The sequence below is a fragment of the Pocillopora verrucosa genome, chromosome 14 (genome assembly GCF_036669915.1).
Source record: "Pocillopora verrucosa isolate sample1 chromosome 14, ASM3666991v2, whole genome shotgun sequence".
In the NCBI taxonomy this organism is placed as follows: Eukaryota; Metazoa; Cnidaria; class Anthozoa; order Scleractinia; family Pocilloporidae; genus Pocillopora; species Pocillopora verrucosa.
In genome coordinates this window covers 7,503,086-7,524,554 of record NC_089325.1, presented here as the reverse complement: position 1 = coordinate 7,524,554, position 21,469 = coordinate 7,503,086, and the positions used below count along the sequence as shown (strand labels likewise).

The window sequence follows — 21,469 nt, the reverse complement described above, 5'->3', positions numbered from 1 at the left end:
TAATCGAACTAGTTCTGCGTACAGTGATGTATCTGATCAGGTATTTTATGATGATCTGATTGGTGGGGACTAATTTTCAGACAGAAGTGATTTTATTTAACAATCTACGCACAAAACACCCCGAAAATACCTGATCAGATACATCACTGTACGCAGAACTAGTTCGATTATTCCATGCCACAATTCTTCCTGTAACATTCTTCGCATCTGTTTCAACGGCAGCGAAATGACAACTTACTTGATAAAAGATCAGAAATGATAAAAGAAAGAGGCCAATTTTGAGCGAAGAACACTTCTTTGAAGTGGGAAGGTATTTAAGGAAAATTTCCAAAGCCGACGTTTGGACACGTGTGCTGCATAGGTCGGATGCGCGCGAGTCTCTTTTCACTGGACCCCGGCGGGGGACGAACGTGATGTGAGGGTGTGGTAGAGTAATAATGTCGACAAGCAATCATTTATCTCGGTAGGGGAGGGACTGTTGATATTACTAACCCAATTGATATCATCATGTACTTCAAATAAATCATGGATATTTGAAAACAAACACAAGCCCACATGGAATGTACATATTTTCACAGTTCTCGCTTAAATGCAGATTTTGCCTCCATTCCAAACTATTGAAAAAAAGATCGAAAGTCATACGACAAAGTCGATCTCACCCCTCTCCCCATTACAGCAACGCTCAGAGCAATCGATAGTACAAAGGCACACAAAACTCTGATTCTTTTCTGTGCAAGTTGGACGTGTTCTTTCCTGACGCGAAAATGGCTAACGTTGTAAGTATAACTGCGCGAATTTAGTTAATGATAGAAAGAGAATTATCACCTTCAACTTGAATCGAAACGACACATTTACTTCAACCTAGACGACATTCGCAACGTGAACTTTCTCATCAAGGAGCGGAAGAAGGTTGTTAATCATGATTGCTCCTGATTTCAATATTTTCTAAATTATTTCTTTGTTAGAGTTAGTGTGATTTAAGTTCGATCATGGAAATCTACGGCGACCTAAAGTTACCGTAAAGAATCAATAGTTCTCCCACAAAAAAGAGCCGTGTAGTAGAAATACTTATCAGGTTCAATTTCAGACAAAATAAGAGAGAATCAGTTTGGACAGATCATTTTGATCAAGATATCAATAAATTTGTCTAGACTTGCCTTAATATTAACCTCGACATTCTTAAAAATTAGTCCGAACTAATTAAATTCCAGAAAACTTTAATTCAAGCTGATTGAGAGAAAGGGTAGTTTTTTTTTTTGTATTCATACTTGCCATGCGGGTTCGTCAAAATTCTGTACAACTCATAAAATTACTCAGCGATACTACACACAAAAAGGCCTAATAAGATAGAATCATATGATGGACCGCTATGAAATCAACAAGCGGTTGTTCAAAATCTACATCTTTCCCAGAGACTTGCCCCTGTAAGGTAAACATAATTTATAGCTTTTGAAAATATGAATAAGTTTCAGATAGGGTGCCCTAAGGAAGTACTTAAGGGTACTTCCTTGCCTAGATGTAGAGATAGTCCTGAATCTAACTTGCCCTTCAAGATAATTTGAATTTACTCTTTATTTCTCCAAGCTTTTCCCTATAGATCTCTTTAGCTTGTATGTTTTGTTTACCTATTTCAGGTTTCAAGGGAATTCCTAGCTTTATCTTTTATAAATTATGCATACATATGCACCTGAACAAGAGCGGATTTGAAAGAAAACAGTTCTCTAGACTATTATCATGTGAACTGAAATGGGTAAAAGGTAAAAAACGCATGAAAAGCTAGAGGTCTATTTGTAAGAGAGAATGAGATAATTTTTGCCTCTTCGGAAAATCTGATTGCCTGGCAACCACTGAGTGCACATTGGCATATCAAAGGAGTAAACTTAATTTCCTTCTATCTCTGCTTTAGCGTCATGAATTTCAAGTAGAAATGACTTGTGAGGGTTGTTCAGGGGCTGTCACTCGTGTTCTGAACAAGAAAGGTATGGACCTTAGTGAAATTTTCCCAGTTCTCATAAATCTCTACAAATAGGATGTAATTTCCTCTACCAGGAGTAGATAACTAAGATTGTCTATAGTAGAACAACTTTTCTTTAGCTGCTACCTTTCCAAGTCTCCTTACACTGGCCAGTTAGCTTTAGTTTACCTTGCAACCAAAGGATTTAGGTAAGAAGGCTAAATTTTTTTAGGGTTTGTCATTTTGTGTATTTTAATATCATTGGACTGAAGGATATTTGTTTCATGCCAGAGTTGTTCTTATAGTAGTTGGTTTCCTTAGCAGCCACCGTTTGGTCTCATCAAGCAGTGCAATTTTTTCCTCTTTCCCCCTATAAATAGGTCAGCCATCTTGAGTTTTCATGGTAGAGTTAAAATGCTTCACTTAATGAGTTTTAACAGTTACTTCTTTGCCATAGTATTTCCACTTTATTTATATCAGGCCAGTACTTTGCATGTTCCTCTTTATGCCCTCTCATGTTGTACAAATTGCATTCCACTAGGAGAAAAGGATATTGAAATTGACATGGACAAGCAGCGTGTCTATGTGAAATCTACTTTGTCCTCTGATGAGTTGTTGGAGACAATCAAGAAGGCTGGAAAACCCTGCTCTTACATTGGCGTAGCTAGTGCATAGGAGGATGGATGGTCTTGCAATAACTAATACATAAGTTAAAAAGAAGTCTACTGGTTTATTTGTTCCAAAATAGTTCACTGTGCTAAATGAATGAATGAATGAGAGATTGTGGAGTTCCCAATAAAATTTGTAGAACATTATGTTAAGGCCATTACTGTAGGGCCTATATAGCAGGTTATTGAAAACTGTGAAGTTAATTAAAAGATATCTTTGTAAAATGAAAAAATAACTTTTGTACTTTTGCGCTTTTTATCAAGGCTGGGTGAACACTTTCAGTGTAGAATGAACCAATCACTCTAGTAGTTCAAAATGATGAAATCAGAGAAATGTTCTGACATTTCAATGATCAAAAATTTCAAAGTCCAACTTCCAAGTTCCAATTTGAAGAACTAGGGTGACAAATTACTGTTTCTCCTTGAGAAAAATATTACTGGTGAATCCCTTAGGGTGGGAGAGAAAGTTTTACACCTAATGAACTACACTTTAAAGATGTGGTTTTTCTCCTTTCACAACAAAAAATATTGAACATTTCAAAAGAAAAATGTAAGGATCAAACAATAAACATGTTAATGGCTCATGTCATTATTTTCAAATGCATAAGAAAATAGGAGAAGTGATATGCATCACCAATTTTTTTTAAAACATTTGACAACAATGATAACAAAAGATAATAAAAATCCTCATCTCGAGTTCCCTTTCACATTGCTATTGATAATAAAGAGCCATTCCAAAATGTCCACAGCTTTATTGAAACCAACACACCTTAGAGTACAGACGATTGTGTAATGTTCTCATTTAAAATAAGGCCAAAAACATACACCTCAAGCTACTGAATAACAGAAAATGCAACATGACAAGTTATGCCTTCTGTTCACCCAAGACCAAACCCCTTCCACCCTACCCCCCTCAATTCATTACTTGATCTTATTTCTTATTGATAAAATAGATTTTGCTAATAAATTAATTGAAGGTCATTATCAAAATTCATCTCACTTCAAAATAATCCTCTTTTTTAACAATTTAATGTAGAATGTGCTGATGGTATTAAAGGGAAATGAAAAAAGTAATTACAACTCTGATTTCCCTGTGTTATGAGTAAAAATACTTGTACAAGCATGCCCAAATTAACCCTTAAATTCCCATGAGTGACCAAGTCAGAATTTCTCCTTACAATATCAATATAATATTGGGCAGACAAGTGATGAGAATAAAGAAAAATCTTAACTAGGGGGTTATTAGTTAATCCAATACCAAATTCTCCAAACTAACATCACAAGAACTATATGGCAGACAGTGAGGAGAATTACTAATGAGATCTTGGGGAGTTAAAGGGTTAAGAGAAAGAATAAACTGGAGAGATACCAATCAAAATGCTACTCACTTCCATATTTAAGATTGTCACTTGCTGTGATGCCACAACTTGTGTACAATAATTCACAAAACTTATGTTAAACCTCACTAGTAATTAGATATCAACCCTTAAATGCGGCAAAGGAGCTGAATGGGGTAGAACTAACTGCTGACAAACTTAAAAAACATGCAAACTAAGAAAGTTATATGTTCAATATAATGAAATATGGTCTATAAATAAACAGAGTATCCTAAACAGCATGTTTTCCTTAATTTGTCAAGGCCAATTCTACTCTGTAATTTGGTATTAACAACTGGGTTGATAATGTTAATTGGCCACGGTAAAGGGTTTCAAAGCTATTGTTTCAAGCATTAGCCCTTTGTCAAAGAAAATTTGCTCTGATGAAGGGTTTTTGCTTGAAATGTCAGCTTTGAAACTCTTTATGGTTGCCAATTTACATTCTCAACTCAGTCAATAATACTAACTTGCCTTTTAATACTCTTCCACTGATGCATCATTTTCATTTGAATAACCTAGATGTCACAACATCTTATAATGCAAGATCTTTTTGAGAACTATTCACAATGCGAACTTTTCAGGCTACTCGGTCAGAAGTAGAAAGCCAGCACATAGTCAGTGGTAGATTTGACTACCAAAAGATCTAACAAAGACAAACCCCTTCCATGAAAAAATACACTACATGCATCACTCCACCATAAACTATGAAATGACTAAAAGCACCATTATGACGTATTAATTATATTCAACAAACACTGACTCAGCACAATGAGGGGGGCAGGTTATGTCTTTGCATAACAACTACAAAGTAATTTTTTGGATTAAAAAAAAAAAGAAGTTTTCAGCCAAAGGGGCCTATGTTGATACTCCGCGATATAGAGATTTCCTAATTCTGGTTCAGAGATAAGAAGAAACAGCACATTTGCTGATTCAGTGGTTGTAATTTCTACCTGCTAATACTATTTCAGTTTATTTACTCATTGCAGATATTCCTTTCACTGCCTCAATGTCAAGGGGAATTTCTGTTAAGTAAGGTAAAAAGAAAAACCTAAAAAACACTTGACTTTGAAATGAAATTATGTTCAGAAAACCAAACAATAGTTTGCTTCTTTTAAGATGTGATCAACAATTTCAAAATCAACTGCACTCATTGGTTATGGATTTCAGAAATGAATTAAAAACTATGATCTTCAATCTCTCCAACGTAATAAGTAGAGCAACATCTGAAGGAAATGAAAATGATGGTCTTTCAGTCAGTCCCCTAAAGGCCAACCAGTCAGTCAGTTGACCATTCAGTTAATACATTTGTGAGTCACACAATCAGTGTGTGAGTCAGCCAGTTTATCTGCCTATCGGTTGATCAGTCAGTCAGTCATTAGTGTGATTGTCTGTCTATCAATCTGCCAAGTTTTCTGTCAGTCAGTCTTACAATGGAACAAAGGAAAAAGTTTTTGATGAGAATCATTTAGCAACCAACTTAAGTGAAAAGCAATTTCCTCTAGAGCAAATTTTCATTCATAGACTCTATCTATTAATTATCTACTATGGTTAAAAAATTTGATTTATTTGTGGTTTCATTCTGAACATGAGATACCAAACATGATAAATCATTTTGTTGAAAATTTTATCCAATGAAAAAAACCATATCCAACATATTGTAACATGTTCAAGATTGTGAACCAGCAAAATATTTAAACCTTGTCCCCAGTTAGCCAGAGTAAAAGTTAAAGTACAAATTTGTACAACATAAAAATCAAATTGACTGCCTGTAATTTGCAGCTATTATCCTTTCTAATAAATTTGATGTCTTATTCTCCAAACATTATTATACAAATGTTATTATAGACACCACACCAATCTAAAATTTGATTTTTTAACCTTTACACATGCTAGGTATAATAAGCCTCTTCCCTGAAAAGGGAAAAAAAAATAATGCCACTGAACTCAAGAAACCAGTTTCTTTCCTCTGCATTTTTTTCTTGAATGCTACTGACATCACTTCTATCTCATATTACCACAACCACAATGCCAAAGGTAATAGCTCATAACAAAGCTGGAAAGGAGCAGCTGTAACACTCCTGTTCTGTCATGGATGACAGACAAAACACAGTTGTTTCAAATAAACTAAACTGTGTTTGGAACTGATCACTGCCAAACTAGAGCTTGCCAGAACATACCAGGTACCTGACCAGATGAGGGAGACCTGTCATGTTTCACCCTGATTTTAACTTTTCCACTGACGTAGCCATAGTTGCACTATCATCTGATTTGCTTGTTGGGTTTCTCTGTGACTTGGACTTCCGAACTGCTGATCTCCACAGCCACCTTACTTTTCTCTTTGTTTCATCATCATTTTCAGCTACTGATGATTCACTTTCAGTAGTGGATTCTTGCCTCTTTCCAAACCAGCTCAGTCTCTTTTTGGATTTTCCAGTTGGTGAGTCAGGCAAGCCATTCAAAACTGGTTCATCTTGCTCTAATTTCTCACAAGATGCTGACAACTGTTCCAAAGACTTGGCTGAAACTTCAGATTCTGTTACACCATTTATCAAGGCTTGTGCTCCAAGATGAAGACTTGGATGGCTTTTACTTGTATCAAAAGTTGCCTTTTCTCTCATTTGCACAACATCCTTTTCAGCATGCCTTGTTACATCTTTTCTATTACCTCCAGAATCACTTTCTTGGCCAGTCAAGTTGGCTTTATCATAAGAGGATTCTTTCTGCACATCATGCATGCCAACATTAGCTGTCACAGCAGAGTATGTTGGTGGGAGATCTTCTTTGCTAACTCCTGTCTCAGGAACAGACGGTGCTTTCCAAGGACTAGCACTAGAGGAGATCTTTCTACCAGAGCTGACCCCTGCCACATTGGCCACATTAACAAGAGCTTCTGCTATGGCTGAACCTGAGTTGGTTTGACTGCCACTTCCTTTCCCTATACCAAAGGATGTCTGTGACATGATCTGAAATCCACAAAGTGATTCTATTTGTGACCATCTGTGCTGCCTCTCCTCAAGCTCATTTGTAACTTCTGCAAGTGCTGATCTAATATATAAATAAATAAATCATAGTGATTAAATATTAGTAAATACATATCAAATTGATAAATTAATCAAATGAGTGAGGAAATAAATATTCCAAATGATAATTATGCCAGGCATAAAAAAATTGAAAAAGTCTTGGACATCACAAACAGTAGTAAGTATCTAGCAAAGAAATGATCCTCTCAAGTTGGACTGCAAAATTTGTTAGTAGTACTTAGAACAGTTAAATTCAATTTGCAATTAGGTAAGAAAAACTGTACCCATTGTGTAGGTGGAAGCATCCATTCCACTTTGATCCACCACCCTTCATGACATTTCAGCTTTGCCTCAAACTTACCCTTAAATCATAAATTTGAATTTTGCAATCCCTCCCTTCCCTTGGAGTGACAAAATGTTTTGAGTGCATGTGCATATCATTTCTGAAACTGAAAATTACATATTCTTCACACAATAATTATGAAAAACAAAACTAACCTAGCACCAAGAATCTTTTGATCAACTTCGTCAATGGTTAGGTCATGGGCTAGACGCAGGGATCCCATCAAGCTACTACGTTTCTTCTTTATTCTCTCACACTAGGTTGAACAAAACAAAGACACTTAACTCAATAAAATAATGTTTGTGGTTTTCACACTTTATTGATGATGTCATGGATTTGACAACAATCCAAACCCCAGATGCTCTTAAGGAGCAGAACCAAAGTTATCACATCTAATTAAAAATACCAACTTTACTGAAAGTCAGAATTTTTGGAAAAAAAAAATTGATAAATGGCTACTCTGTCAGTGTAATAAATCTGAGCACAATTCCCCTTTCACAGACCTCCATAGTAACTCATTCAAGAGTTAAAATCTTACCGCCTCTTTTGCTTCCTTCATTTGTTTAAGAGCAACAGTTCTTTTCTGCTGGAAGTGTTTAGTTTCCTTGTCAAAAGTCATCTGTAGCCATTGTTTCAGAACAGCTGGTGCCTTCCATGACTGATACTCCAGTTCTTTCTCAGCTTTCCTCAAAGCACGGCGAACCTTAATTCAGATAATTGAAAAAAAAGAGATGCATGAATTTAACAACTCATCAAAAATGCAATTAGGATGGAAACTTGTAGAAGATTTTCTTATTTTTTTATTGGTGTGAACTTTGACTACCAGTAATTTACTTCTCCTCTGAATTGTTGTATAATTACCCACTTCAATAAATCCCATATTCATAAATTATCTCAACAAATGATTCCACTCCCCATTCTATATGGCCTAACAAATAAAAAAAAATTACTGAAAATAAGAATTGGATAGCAGAGCAAAAAAAACTAGTAACACCAATACTGATCCTCTACCAAGTTGTTCTAATATTTTAAAGTTACTTGTTATTTTACTAGTCTACTACTTTTGAAGGCCTCTAAGGCCTCTTTCAATTCTGATCAGAACATTTTTACCTGCACCAGCTCTTCTTCTGCAAGCTTCAGTTTCTGCATTTGTTCCTCTGTCCCTGTACGAGTTTCAGCCATTAGTTGAGCTTCATTCTGTGCAATAAAAACCACAGTTACTTAACACCATTCCCCTGCCACTAATGGTACTGTAACATTTTCAAATGAAAACCCTCTATGTACGATGAAACATTAGTTTAATACACACCTTTGACATTTCCAGCTCTTCATTTAGCCTTGCCTCTAAATCAAGTTTCTCTGTAATGGCTAAATGATGATCTTCCTCTGCTTTGGCCAATCTATGAATTAAAAAATAAAAAACAACGTGATTGGATACAAAAGCAAAAGAATTATTAACATATCAACATCTAGACCTTCTTAATATGTCAAACAATGCATGCTGCCTCTTAAACACATTGCTTATTCAACCTTTTCACCCCTAAGAATGACCACACCTCACTAATTTCTCCCTACACAATGTACAACATCACCCTTGAATCACACATTAAGATCTCGACAAAGGAGGAAATCATCACCAACTAAAGCTGCTCTTGATTGTTCAACAAATTCTCCCTGTCAGCACCATAGGAAATATGGGGGGAACAGTAAGGAGAAGATGAATACTTATGTTAGGTTGTGAGGGGTAAAACAGACATATGAGTGTGTCTACATGGATGATGAGAACTGAATTACAGATTGCCAAATTACCTAGTTTGTAATTCCTGGAGACCATCCTCAGCTTGCTGGAGTATCTTCATGTCTTTGATCATACGTTCCATTTGTTCTTTTGCTTTACGTTTCTGTAAAATGGCTACCCAGCAACCAAAAGTTGCAACCAGCACAGAGAATGCTACAACAACATCCTTCAGTAGGTTATGTCCTAAGACTGAAACATTTAAAACAATTATGTTAGCTATTAAAATAATTTATTACCAAGACATTATATTGATTTCAAAATAAGTGTTAGGTTGTAACTTTATTTTGGAGTGGGTCAGACAGAGGTTACCAAATCTACTAAAACAGGATCTTTATGTTATCTGTTTTGAATGACTTTCTTTGTGATCACATCTTTTAAAATTAATTGCAGATCATGACTGCAGTAATTTGAAAGAACCACCACTAAGATTTCAAAGATTGATAATACAGTAAGACATTAATATTGGCTCGATTCCACAACAAAAATGAACAGTAATTCAAATCTTCAACATCCTCAAACTGACAAAAAACTGGAAATTTCACAACCTAAGGTTGAATTACACCATTTTATCTATAAAAGAAATGAAGGCCAATTTCCTGCTTTATAAGACTAAAGCTCAAGATTTAAAGCTGAAAAACAGCAATACTGAATTGGATACAACCCTTTCCTAGGAAAAGTTTAACAAAGCCCCACCCTTACACCGCCTTTGAAGGCTTCTACAAAAATAAGGATAATTTTTTCAAGGATACACATCATTTAATAGTGAGAAAATTTTGTCAATCCAAAAGGCTTGAACATAATAAACTTACCATAACTCAGTAGATTCTTAGATAGCACATTGCATAGAACAGAGAGTTTATTTTCACTTTCAGGTCATATTTAAGCAATCTTACCAAGTGGAGGTCCAAAAAGAACAATATCCATAGCTCGTAAGCCAATTTTCTTGCGATGTTTCGGATCTTTTATTCCCAGTTCATTTTGGAGCAGACCATTCTCCTCTGTAGCCAGCCTGCACATCACAAATGCATGTGAGATAGCTCAGGTAATTTATAATAAAACCCAAGCCAAACTTACCCCAAATATGGAACATAGCTACACCTTGTGTACCTTGTGTACCATGCAATAAATGCATATCAATGTGTAGTGAAAAGAATTACTTATCACAAAAGCTTAGTCAAGGGAGCATTCTCTGGAAAGAAAAATGTGATAATTCATTTTATAATGTGCTTAAGAAAACTCAAGCGATTAACAGTGAAAAGAAATTAGAGGTTTGCAAAATTGAGGATTTTAGTTTAAGGATTCCAAATTAAAGCAGTTACAGTATTGAGAATTACTAATTGCCAAAGATTCATTAAACCACCTGTTGCCAGCTGTTTTCAACATTAGTCTTGCAATCTTTTAACACATTCCTACCAGTAATACTCAGCCAACTCCATTTTTAGATAAACATTGTGCACATTCCAACAGAAGTGCACACACCAGTTTAAAATTTATCTGATGAAGCCACTAAATTAAGAAAGCTGTAAGAAAAAAACCTTTGAACAATTTCTCTTGGTATTGCTACTCACAGATGACAAACTCATCTTTAAATCATCAACTTTTTTTCAACATTGCATTTTTGTACAAAAATAAGTGAGAGGGTTGAAAACTTCCTCTTTATAATCTAAGCAAATTTCGTAATTTTAACTCCTTGTTATATTACCATTTAATTCATAAAACGTATTTCAATTTAGTACTTTTTGTTGCAAATCATGATCACTTTGTCTCTGAGAAAAATGCTCATCAAAATACAAAGTCCAATAAAAAAATCACTTTTTCTCCCAATCCCTCAAATGTACTCTCTATTATAGTGTCACACCTTCTACAATAACTTAAAGACAATCTTTTGTTTTAGTTTTAAAATAACCGAAATGCTTGAGCAAGCTGGAAGACTCACACAAACAAGGAAAGAGTTTGCAGCGTTAGTAAAGATGGTAATATCTCATCTCCTTGATAACTGATTAAGGATTCTTCAAGTACAATTAAGACAGCTAGGGCAAACCTGTCCAATATATACTAAGAAGGAATCTAGCTCCTATTAGATAGCTTCCCTGATAGAGTAAGAAGATGAAGTCTAAAAGAAATATTGAATTACCCATTTATCAGAATGTACTATCTAGGAATTTTTAAAATTTTGTTCCTCTGTAGCAACAATTTGTCACATTTTGTTACATTAGGCAGCTTCCCAAATACAAATTCAAACAACATTCATATTTAATTGGCATCAGATGTAGACATCCATATGCAATCTTTGCTCAATTATATAAAAGTCATGTAGCTGTGAGGTGTACATTGACGGATGTGGGAGAAAGGTAAGTAACAATACATCAACTCAATGTATTGAAAAATCAACAACTACATTAAATTCATTACAAATGCCAAACTAGAAACAATTAATCATGAGACTTTGGAGTGAAGCAATTTTTTTAATTCCAAAAGCTATGGAAAAAAATGTTAAGACTGAGAGGCTATAGAGAGGCAGCTTGACGAAAGGTAATTTTTTCAAACTTATTTGATTGTCTAACTCTAGGAATAATAAATACACTATGTTCCATGTTTTTCTTTACATTTTTCCATGTTTTGAAATTTTCATGCTGTACACTTAATGTTGAGGCAAGGGAAATACACCAGTGCAATGTGCTGTATAAGGGGCAAGACTAATTTTCTTCCAGGGATAAAAAGGTTTTAATGTAGAGGTAGTCTGCTTACCGTGGTACATCTGATCCATTGATAGCTGCAGTCACAAAAACATCAGCATATTGTGGAAGATGGACAGAGTTTTTGAGCCATTCAATGACTTCTTCGTTAGTCCAGTTGTGAACTACAAAGCCCAACATTGACTATAAGCTAACATTATTTTAATGATGAAGGGGATAATGAACATGAACACATTAACATCACTTAATAATGTTGCAGAAATCAATGAGTTAGTAACATTACAGAGCCTCACTTGTTTGAGGAAGGACTGCTTTTTTGTGACAGTCAAGAATCTATGTGGATGTTATCATCAGACTCATGATTCTGACAACAACTTATGCTCACGTTAATGCTATCCATTTTTTCAGGACTACCCTCAACCTCATGATCAGATTAGACAATAGTCACTGTCACTTGTTACTAATAGGATCAAATCTTTTACTGTTCAACCCTTTAACTCTCAAGATCTGATTGGTAACTCTCCCCACCAGCTGCTACACACATCCTGGTAAATTAGTTACAAGAACTTGGTGTTAGATCAAGACAACAACTTCTACCTGATAAGTTTGAATATTCTCATTAGCTGTTTGCTGGATAATGTAAGGATATTATAAGGAGAAGTTTCATGTTGATCAATTCTGGGAGTTAAAGGGTAAAAAAACTGAGACTTTCAATAAGTTGTCAGTCCAAGGATTCTGACCTGCGCTTTGCGCCCAACTCTGCCAGAGTTCATCCACAGAGATGTGATCATCATTTCCATGGAAGTGGGAGTGCCGTTCTTCATCAGTCACTTGAAGTTCATCACGCATAAACTAAAAAATTCAATTTAAGAAATGCAAGATAAGTGCATCATTAGTGAAGATCACATGAAAGAATAAGAAACAGTAAACAGCGCAGAAAGGTAGCTGCCTCACACCAATATTGTACTCACACACATAGAGGTTCAGAGGAAAAAAGTTAAGTACTTGACCCAAGCTTTATATGGGTGGGAGACAGAGCCCTACTCTACAGTTGTTCAATATCATGGACTCCAGATCAAAAGGACAGGGTTTAAATAATGGCTGGGTACTCAATGGTTTTTTGGTTCTTGGGGAAGACACTTCCCTCTCACATTGTCTTTTTGCACCTGGGAGTATTAATGAGTAGCACAAAACATTTAAGAAAATTTGATGAATGTTTGGGGGAAGGGGCGGGGACTACCTAAGATAAATAGGTGGTTGTCACTAATAGGAGACAGAAGAATTCTTAAAAGCTATTTCACAGAATTCTATGACTACAGAATAGAATTCTCTCCCTAAATTTTTCATGGCACAAGCAATAATGTTGCTTCTTTAGAAACAGAGCTGTAAAATTAATGCAATTTACCCTCCTGCTACAAATAGTCACTGGAAGCTCATGATCTTGAGATTAAGTCTGAGAGTAAGGGGACAGAAAAACTGAAAGATTTGACCTTTTTTGGTGGTAAATCAAAACACTCACCTCATTTGATTCACTCAAGTCAACTTTCCCATTCCTGTCATCATCTAGGTGGACATGTATTTTTGTAATTGCTTCACGATTCAACTTTTCATTTTCCGTCAGATGATCTAAACATAGTATAGATAGGACATTAAAATTCAACATAACCCTTAGTGTAGAACACTCAGTTGATGTAAAATAATAGAGAAAAAAAGACACAAGAACAAGTAGAACAATGAAAACAATAGGGTTCTGAAAAGGTGTTCTATTGTGACATGTCCTGCGTGCTTCTACACCGAGAAGGAGCCCCTTAATATCTCTCAATTCTTATTGAGAATTGAGACACAGCCTGTCATTCACCTGTGTAGCTTGTGTCATTCACTCAATAACATCATATTTCACCTAAATCATCACACTTAAAATTTACCATCTTAATTGAAATCATCAATAATATATTGGTCTCCGAGGGAATGGAAGAGATAATAAAGGAAATGTCTGTCATGCCCAGTCAAAATGTTCACTCAGGATTCCATCTTCAAGATTGTGTTTATAATTATTATAAACACAATCTTGGAAGATGGAATCCTTACCTAATGGAAGCTGTACCTAAGTTTTTGTCTAAAGCTAATGAATGTATGGTGATGGTTAACTCTTATATATATTGAAAGTTTTCACAAGACAAAGTTATCAGTAACTGATAACTTTGTCTTGTAAAAACTTTTAAAAAAATGGCTGCATGCATTACAAAGCAATAGAAACATGTTGGGCATGTAATTATATCTGTGTATAATCACATGTACTACAACTATCCAACTTGTAAGCTCGCACTTGCACTAAGACTTTTTGCATGTGAAAGAGTTTGGTTTTAGTATTGCACAGGAACTTGATCAATTGCATGCTATGGTTCAATAAATACAAAGTGCATAACTGGAGAGCTGAAATGACAATCAATTCAAGCCTAACATTTAAAAGGCACACATTGACTTTTGACAAGTTTGAATAAAACACCCTAAACACTCTACTTAGCTAATTAAAGCAAACATTCCAATGTATCATGTTCTGGTTTTCATGAGTATGCTTCATTTGTTTCTTTCATAAAAAATAGGATGTATTTCCTTTAATTTTGTACTTTGAACTATCTGGTATTATTTTGCTAAAAAAAGTAATAAAAGCATGAATACCCAGTGAGAATACTGATGTTGCCATGGGTACATATAAAATTTTAATGATAAGCTAGATATTAAAAGTTCCCTGAAGTAAAATTTATCACCAATGAAAATAATGTTAAGCTTTACTATCGAGTCATAAACATCTTTGTAGGCTCAGTGTTCTATAATAAGAATTATATTTAGTCGGTGCTTTTTATCCCCTAAACAACAAAATAACAATGCATCAACCTATATTTTCGACATTAGCAAAGAAGCTGTGTGCATCTTTGTTTGTTAGCTTAGCTTTATTATGTCCTGCCTAGGAGAAACCTAGTCTAAATGTTGCATCAAATTCTTTCCATGTTTATTCAGAATACTAATGAATTTAGAGGAAGAATTTATTATTATTGCAGATTTAGCCAGAGAGATACAGCTTGTTTCACATGTTTTAGCTCCAGATTAACACAAAAGTTATACTTGTCACCTAATGACTTTTAGAAGTATTCCATGAAAGTTATGAATAATTGAGCATGCTGCATAAATTTAATTGAAAGTTTTAAATATTCTGCATAAACAAGGAAATGAGTTCAAGCAGGAAAAAAAAAATGAATGACTTTAGGTGAAATCAACCTGCTAGCGTCTTCTGAAAAGTGCAGTGTTTATGTAATATACATTGGAGTCCATTCTAGAACTCTCTCTGGATATATCATCTTTAATTATTTAACAACATCAGAAAAAACCAAGCTCACAAACAAAACAAACCATGTTTGAAATACATAATTCTGTGGTTGCCAATGTTACTGATGCCCTGTTATTCATTCTTAAATGCCATATATACCGTGGAAATTCACCAAGTTTATTTTGGAAATATAATTAGGATACGAATTGAACTAAAGTTGCGCTGAAGAGCAACAAAGGTTGTCATCCTTCCCAATTGTTCCTTTTGTCACTATTTGTAAGCATTTCGTGCAAATTCGTGTTCTGTTGACCTTGGAAACAATCGAAATATTTCACCGTAAAAAGGATTCGTGGTTTTAGGCAGTTAATGTCTCTTTTTCATGCTCTGCTACAAATTGGATTTCTGATGCATTTAACTTAAAGCTCCCACGAAAGAAGCTTAGTTTTGTAGCCAAATTAGTTAGTATGTGTAACTGTCCAATTAAAATTCTCCAACTCACACCCCACTCGCACATATAGGTAAACATAGGCTTAACTAAAAAATTATCCCTAAATTCGTGCAATTTTCTCTAAAATGTTATATCTGAAAATGAAAATAAGCCATCATCGGTGGAAGAGTTTGTACGATGCGTTTCTAGCACTCGAAGATGAGGTTGCGTTCATAAATGCAGCAAAATATATATAAGGCGCCGGCAAACACAAATAACTGCTTCATTTATGAAAGGAATTAGCTCTTTACACTGGTTAATAAAAGAGCTCTGTTTGAATTTGATGCGAAATGTATATTTGACAATTTCTAAGAATTTTGATCCGAGCAGACATTTTCCACGCCAAAAAAATCGGCTGTGTAAGAAACAGATCAGCGGCTTACCAGAGTTGAATTGACCGCGACCCTTCGGAAAATATCCTTTCGTCGTCAACGACACCAATAAAACTTTGACAAGCCATGATATTGCCATTTTCTGGAAGTGGATATTAAACCAGCTGATAAATATTTTGAAGGGAAAACGCCACCGGCAGATTCATTTGTTTCTACCATATTTATGCGGCTGACTCGATTTGGTGAGTCGTGAATCCACCATTCGGATACGAAAATCTTCGTATATAATCGGGAGGGTTCGGAGAAGCTTTATTTTCGGTCTGTGTCAAGAGAAAGAATATTTTTCACAAAGTTACGACTTTCTTAACAAGAAAAATTACTGTAAGTGTCTTGTGAGTGACCGATAGTGAAGTAACTGACTTACTTCCCGGTTCAAAGAAAGATTTTAATGCGTGTGTTCCTCGTAACACATTTTTGTTTCCGGTTTTTAAACTTCCGGTCTTCTGACGTCATAGGTAGGGACACGTCACGAGTTTACAATCGATTACAGAAGTTGTTCGTTTCCCTCAAAATGCCGGGCGATCCGAGCTCCAGAGGTAAGCTTTGTATCTTCTAAGACCCAAAAAAGTGTTTTTATGATACTGGTAGTTTATCATAAAATACGATAGTCGAAAATAATCGTTTAGAGACGTAAAATTTCCGAGTTTGATCCAAGTTTTCGTACAAGTGACTTCAGACGCACTCAATATGGCGCTTTCCGTCAGAAGATTTTTGATTCACTCTAGATCTATCTTGCTTATCGTCGAATCGTTCGATCATGTAGAGATACTTTACCTATTTAGTTACTTACGTGTAAAATGAAGTGAAAGACTAGGCTAGTTTCTAGATTCATTTGATTCACATGGTTTTTCTGGTATGACTTTAGTTCAATAGAACTACAACACGCAATCAGATTCTATGTCTACTCTTTATTGAACGGCTGTTCATTCCAATTTTAGTCACGTAAACTCCTTCATTTTAAGGTAACAAATGGGGAAAAGAGTCTCTTATTCCCGGAAAAATTCTCATTAGTCACTAGCGTGCTCCCACAGGAGCACCCATGGAAAACTCTAGGGCAACCTCGAAAATATTTATACCCTGATCTGAATATTCATAACGTCATAACATTAGAAGTTAATCCTAGCATTCGTTTACAACCACAACTTTCTCGTACATAGTATGACAAACATGGTTTTCTGTTCCAATTTAGCCTCTGGTGGTATCATAGCTTATAATGGCGATTCTGCTCGAGGTTGGAATGACCCTCCAACTTTTGCGTTCTCTAATAACTCGACGGGCAACAGACCGAAGTTAGATCTAAGGAAGAGAGTATCACATCAGCAAGCTTTACATGGAATACAAACACCGTCGCAGAGTTTACAACCAGCTGTTGTTAACAACGAAGAAATTACAAACGGTACGTCGAGATTTTCCAGTGTTTCCGAGTTGAAATCTTGTTGAGATTGTCTAATATTAAGGATTGCACAATTCAGCGATGTCATGATGACAAAAACTCTGAAAATTATTTATAAACTTTGCACCCTGCCGTGATGTTACATGTCTGTAATACATTTGAGTCGTAAAATTTTGGTTCAGTAATAATAAATACTATATAACTTCTGCGATGGAAACACGAGGAATCTTCCTCTTTTTTTTATCGTTGTTTATTAGGTATAAATCGATTATCAGTGATCGTGGAAGATCAGATCGGGAAATTTGCCCCGGGCAAAAATGAAAGCCTTCGGGATTTCAGCATTTGTATTAATAAGTGTTTTAAGGTACCACAAACATCAATAGTTATGAAATTTCAAAACCCAGAAAGTGTCTGAGTTTTAGAATGGTGACAGTGATAACTTAAACAGACTATAAAGAAACGAAATATACACTATTTATAATCATGCTAAACCAATCACAGCATTTGAAAGTACTTATTAATTTCCTTTTTCTAGGTACATCTGTCTGAATTATTATCATTTTTAATTTTGGAATAATAAAAAAACATGTCTCCTTCAACTTGATCTTCAATTCTCTCACAGCTGTGCTTAATTGGAAAATGCAGAATAAAACTTCAAGCAGTCTTAACTTACATGTAATTATTGTTTTTCTCAAACATGATTCACCATTTTCACAGGTGTTGGTGCTCTTAAACTCAATGGCATCTCCCAGCCACTTTATACACAACCTCCAGTGACAACAAATGCACCTCTTGGAAGTAATAACCTGGATGGCATTGCCCAGCCTCTTTTCACACCACCAGTGACAACAACTCCTCCTCTTGTTAGCCATAATCTTAATGGCATCACCCAGCCGCTTTTCACTCCAGCACCAGTGACAACAACTTCACCTCTTGTAAATACTAATCTCATGGCTCCCTCAATACCAACCATGTTTACAAGGAGTGTATCCACACCATCTTTCACTGATGCAGGAACAGCAAATTCAAGTGATGTATCTGTTAACTCAACGCAAAGTATCAACCCTCCAGGGACACATGCACATGCTAAATCAACAGAGAATCTCTCAGGGAATCTTGGACAACCATTATTTGCTCTCAAAGATCATAGTTTTGAACCAATAAGAACTGCACCTCTACACAGTATCCGCTCAACGGCAGAAATCAGTGATCATTTTGATGATCACCACAGCTCCCCACAGATATTCCATCCAATAACTCCTCCTGTAACAAAAGCTTCCACCATGCCAAGTTATCAAGATAACCCACTTATAACCCAGCCATCTGTCCCACCACCATTACCAAGCCAACCTCCAGTTGGTCACACAACACCTCCCTTGTATCCAGTACACAGGCAGAGCCCTGTTCCACCAACAATGCTCCCACAGGGGAATGGAATAGCTAAGCATCCTCACATGGGACACAGTATGACTCCACCACCACTCCCAGGGAATCAAATCTCATCTTCAGCTTCATTAAGTGCAGGGAATACTCCTCGCAGTACCTCTCCCTCTGGTGAGGAGAAAAATGGAGCTGTCTCCAATGCAGTGGATAACCAAGAAGGGCTTAAGATCACAATGGATGCCTTACAGGATGTTATTAACAAGCTTCAAGACAACCTAGAGGTTAGTGTTCTAGTGTAATTTGTTCAGCGCATCATGGCCTGTGATATCCCTTCTCAGTCTAGTTATCCACAGTGCTGTGCAAAGGCAAGGATCACTCTCTTTAATCATCTCATCTCATCACTCTGACTGTGACTTCAATTATGTCACTTCACAAGAACTTTGTTGCAGCTGAAATAGTAAAATATCTCACATGACTTATTTCAGTCATTGCATCAGCTTGGGAAGTCATTTGTACATGCATTAGTCAACAAAACATTCTCTTTCTATCACAGAAAAGAGTTGCGGATGATATTGCAAGAAGACTTCAAGTGATGAGTCAGAATTGGACAAATGGGAAACTTAGTCAAGGTGTCAAGAGCAGAATGATAAAGCTTGCACAAGGTAATGAAAAATAGATATCTCTTCAAGCTCCTAGTTTTCTGTTATTAAGGGATTTGAAAGTTAGTTTTACAAAATTGTGTAAGACAAGTTGATATTCTTGACTGGTATGTTAGGCAAGAAGGTTTTACTACTAGTATTCAGCAAAGACAAAGTAATATTTTATACTGCATGAATATCTTGAATATGATATAACTTAGATGTTGGCTGGTGCAATTCAGAGTGCCATTACAACTACTTGTCTGTAAATATGTCTCTCTATCTCAAAATGTCATTTGGATTGTAACAAATTGAACTCTAATCATGAGAAAAAGTTGCTAGACACTTTAATTTGCAAAAGTAAGCAAAAATAACATCCCATCTTCTTTACACAAGAAGTTCCAACTACAGACCTTTTTTTTGTGTATTTTCAAAGGTATCCCAAAAACATTTGGCCAGGATTGTAGTTCTGTGAAATTCTTCAGTGGCTTAGTAAATCTTTTTTTTAATGTAACTGTGTTCATGGTCTTTCATTAGCTCTAGATGGTGGAAATGTTGAGGAAGCACATCAGATTCATATTTCACTAATGGTGGATTTTGTTAGTGAGGTAAGCTCTTCTGCCACACTAAGCCATGAACTGCTGTTGTAAGGGTTCAGTGATTAGGTTAAAATCTTAAACTTAATTGTTGCTGGAAGATATTTTCCTTCACATAAAGTTGTTTTTAAATGCAAAAGAAAACATCAATTTTATTAGGGCCAAGGCAATTACTTTTTAGTGTGTGATATTGTAGACTAGTAGCCTGTACAGAATTAACAATTTGATTTTAACTAATTCCTGTTTTTTTTTTCAGGTAAACCAGTGGATGGTTGCCGTGAAGAAGTTAATCAATTTAGTCCGTACATCAAGTGCTTTCCCAGCTCATTCATGATACTCAAGAAATTTGAAATATTAGACTGTCTATTAGTAATTTAATTGAACATTACAGCAAGTGAAGTGAAAAAGACTTAGGAAATCTCAGGGATCTATGGAGTAGTTGTGATCTGTGACTGTTCCAAATGGTCTGGAGAAATCAAGAATTTCAAATCAAGTTAGAGTTTGTGAATGAAAGACTTTGTTTATCATCTGTTATGGTGTTTTAACACAGTTATTGTACTCTGTCAAGAGGTGGCAGTGACAAATAATTATATGAAATTTTATTTTGAAAAAAGAAAAAAACACCTTTAGAGTTAGTTTTAATATTTAGTAAAGAGGATTGGTGGAGAGGGCACACAAATGTTGTAATTAATGTGAAATTGTGAGAGCTGTGTAATCTTGCACACAGAAGTGAGTTACTATGTTGGTTGGTATGGTCTGTTAGAAAGTTCCCCTATTTTATACACAAATGATTTGCCCTCTGTGTGGGCTTATTCACAAATTCCAATCTCTTTCCAAAAATCTTCAATTTGTGAGTAAATATCTGTATTTATTATACTATTAAGAGAACAGGAACAACGATTGAAAGAGCTTTAATTAGTAGAATGTGTCCCAAGGTCATTGTATTTAAGCTTGAGAGTTTAGGAATGTAAACTTTGATACTTTAAACTTTAGAAATTTAAACTTCGAGAGGGGCTGGATTGCAATTTTTCAACTTACTATTACAGCTGAATTATTAACTGAAAAGGAATTACTGCTCATTATTTCACTGTAATATCTTAGCAATAGCTGAAATTTATGATGTAGACAATTAATAGTAAGATGGATTAATTTAATCTTTTTTTCCATTGGTTTTTTGAAAAATGAAGAAAAGTGCAATCAAGCCCTCAGACTCAAGGTTTTAATTCAACTGGCTAAGAAACATAGTGCTCAGTTACTGTGCTTGACACAATGTTCCAGTAGGAAAGACTGTAAATAACATTGAGAAGTGTACAAAAGTATCTAAATTAGTTTAAGTGCAGGAACGGTCATGTCTTAGTGTTTGAAGGTAATCATTAAATCCTACAAGAAATGATGGAGGT

At 35.4% G+C, this 21,469-nt stretch overlaps 3 protein-coding genes across 3 annotated transcripts; 2 read left to right on the top strand and 1 right to left on the bottom strand.

Annotated features, from left to right (window-relative positions):
* The first annotated feature begins 531 nt into the window (after window positions 1-531).
* Window positions 532-2,858, top strand: LOC131776458 (copper transport protein ATOX1-like). Its single transcript, XM_059092631.2, has 3 exons — window positions 532-776; window positions 1,907-1,979; window positions 2,496-2,858. Exons 1-3 carry the CDS (start codon window positions 765-767, stop codon window positions 2,627-2,629), a joined length of 219 nt encoding a protein of 72 aa, XP_058948614.1. The 5' UTR covers window positions 532-764; the 3' UTR covers window positions 2,630-2,858.
* Window positions 2,859-3,358: 500 nt separating this feature from the next.
* Window positions 3,359-16,235, bottom strand: LOC131776459 (stromal interaction molecule homolog). Its single transcript, XM_059092632.2, has 11 exons — window positions 16,051-16,235; window positions 13,375-13,481; window positions 12,596-12,707; window positions 11,908-12,019; window positions 10,053-10,168; window positions 9,171-9,348; window positions 8,671-8,761; window positions 8,472-8,558; window positions 7,900-8,064; window positions 7,517-7,617; window positions 3,359-7,043 (listed from the first exon to the last, which is right to left on the bottom strand). The coding sequence occupies exons 1-11, from the start codon at window positions 16,136-16,138 to the stop codon at window positions 6,212-6,214; spliced, it is 1,989 nt and encodes a 662-aa protein (XP_058948615.2). The 5' UTR covers window positions 16,139-16,235; the 3' UTR covers window positions 3,359-6,211.
* A 308-nt stretch (window positions 16,236-16,543) lies between these two features.
* On the top strand, window positions 16,544-21,462 carry LOC131776457 (uncharacterized). The gene is made up of 6 exons (XM_059092629.2): window positions 16,544-16,595; window positions 17,249-17,455; window positions 18,170-19,116; window positions 19,389-19,497; window positions 20,011-20,081; window positions 20,326-21,462. Exons 1-6 carry the CDS (start codon window positions 16,571-16,573, stop codon window positions 20,401-20,403), a joined length of 1,437 nt encoding a protein of 478 aa, XP_058948612.2. The 5' UTR covers window positions 16,544-16,570; the 3' UTR covers window positions 20,404-21,462.
* The last annotated feature ends 7 nt before the right edge of the window (window positions 21,463-21,469 follow it).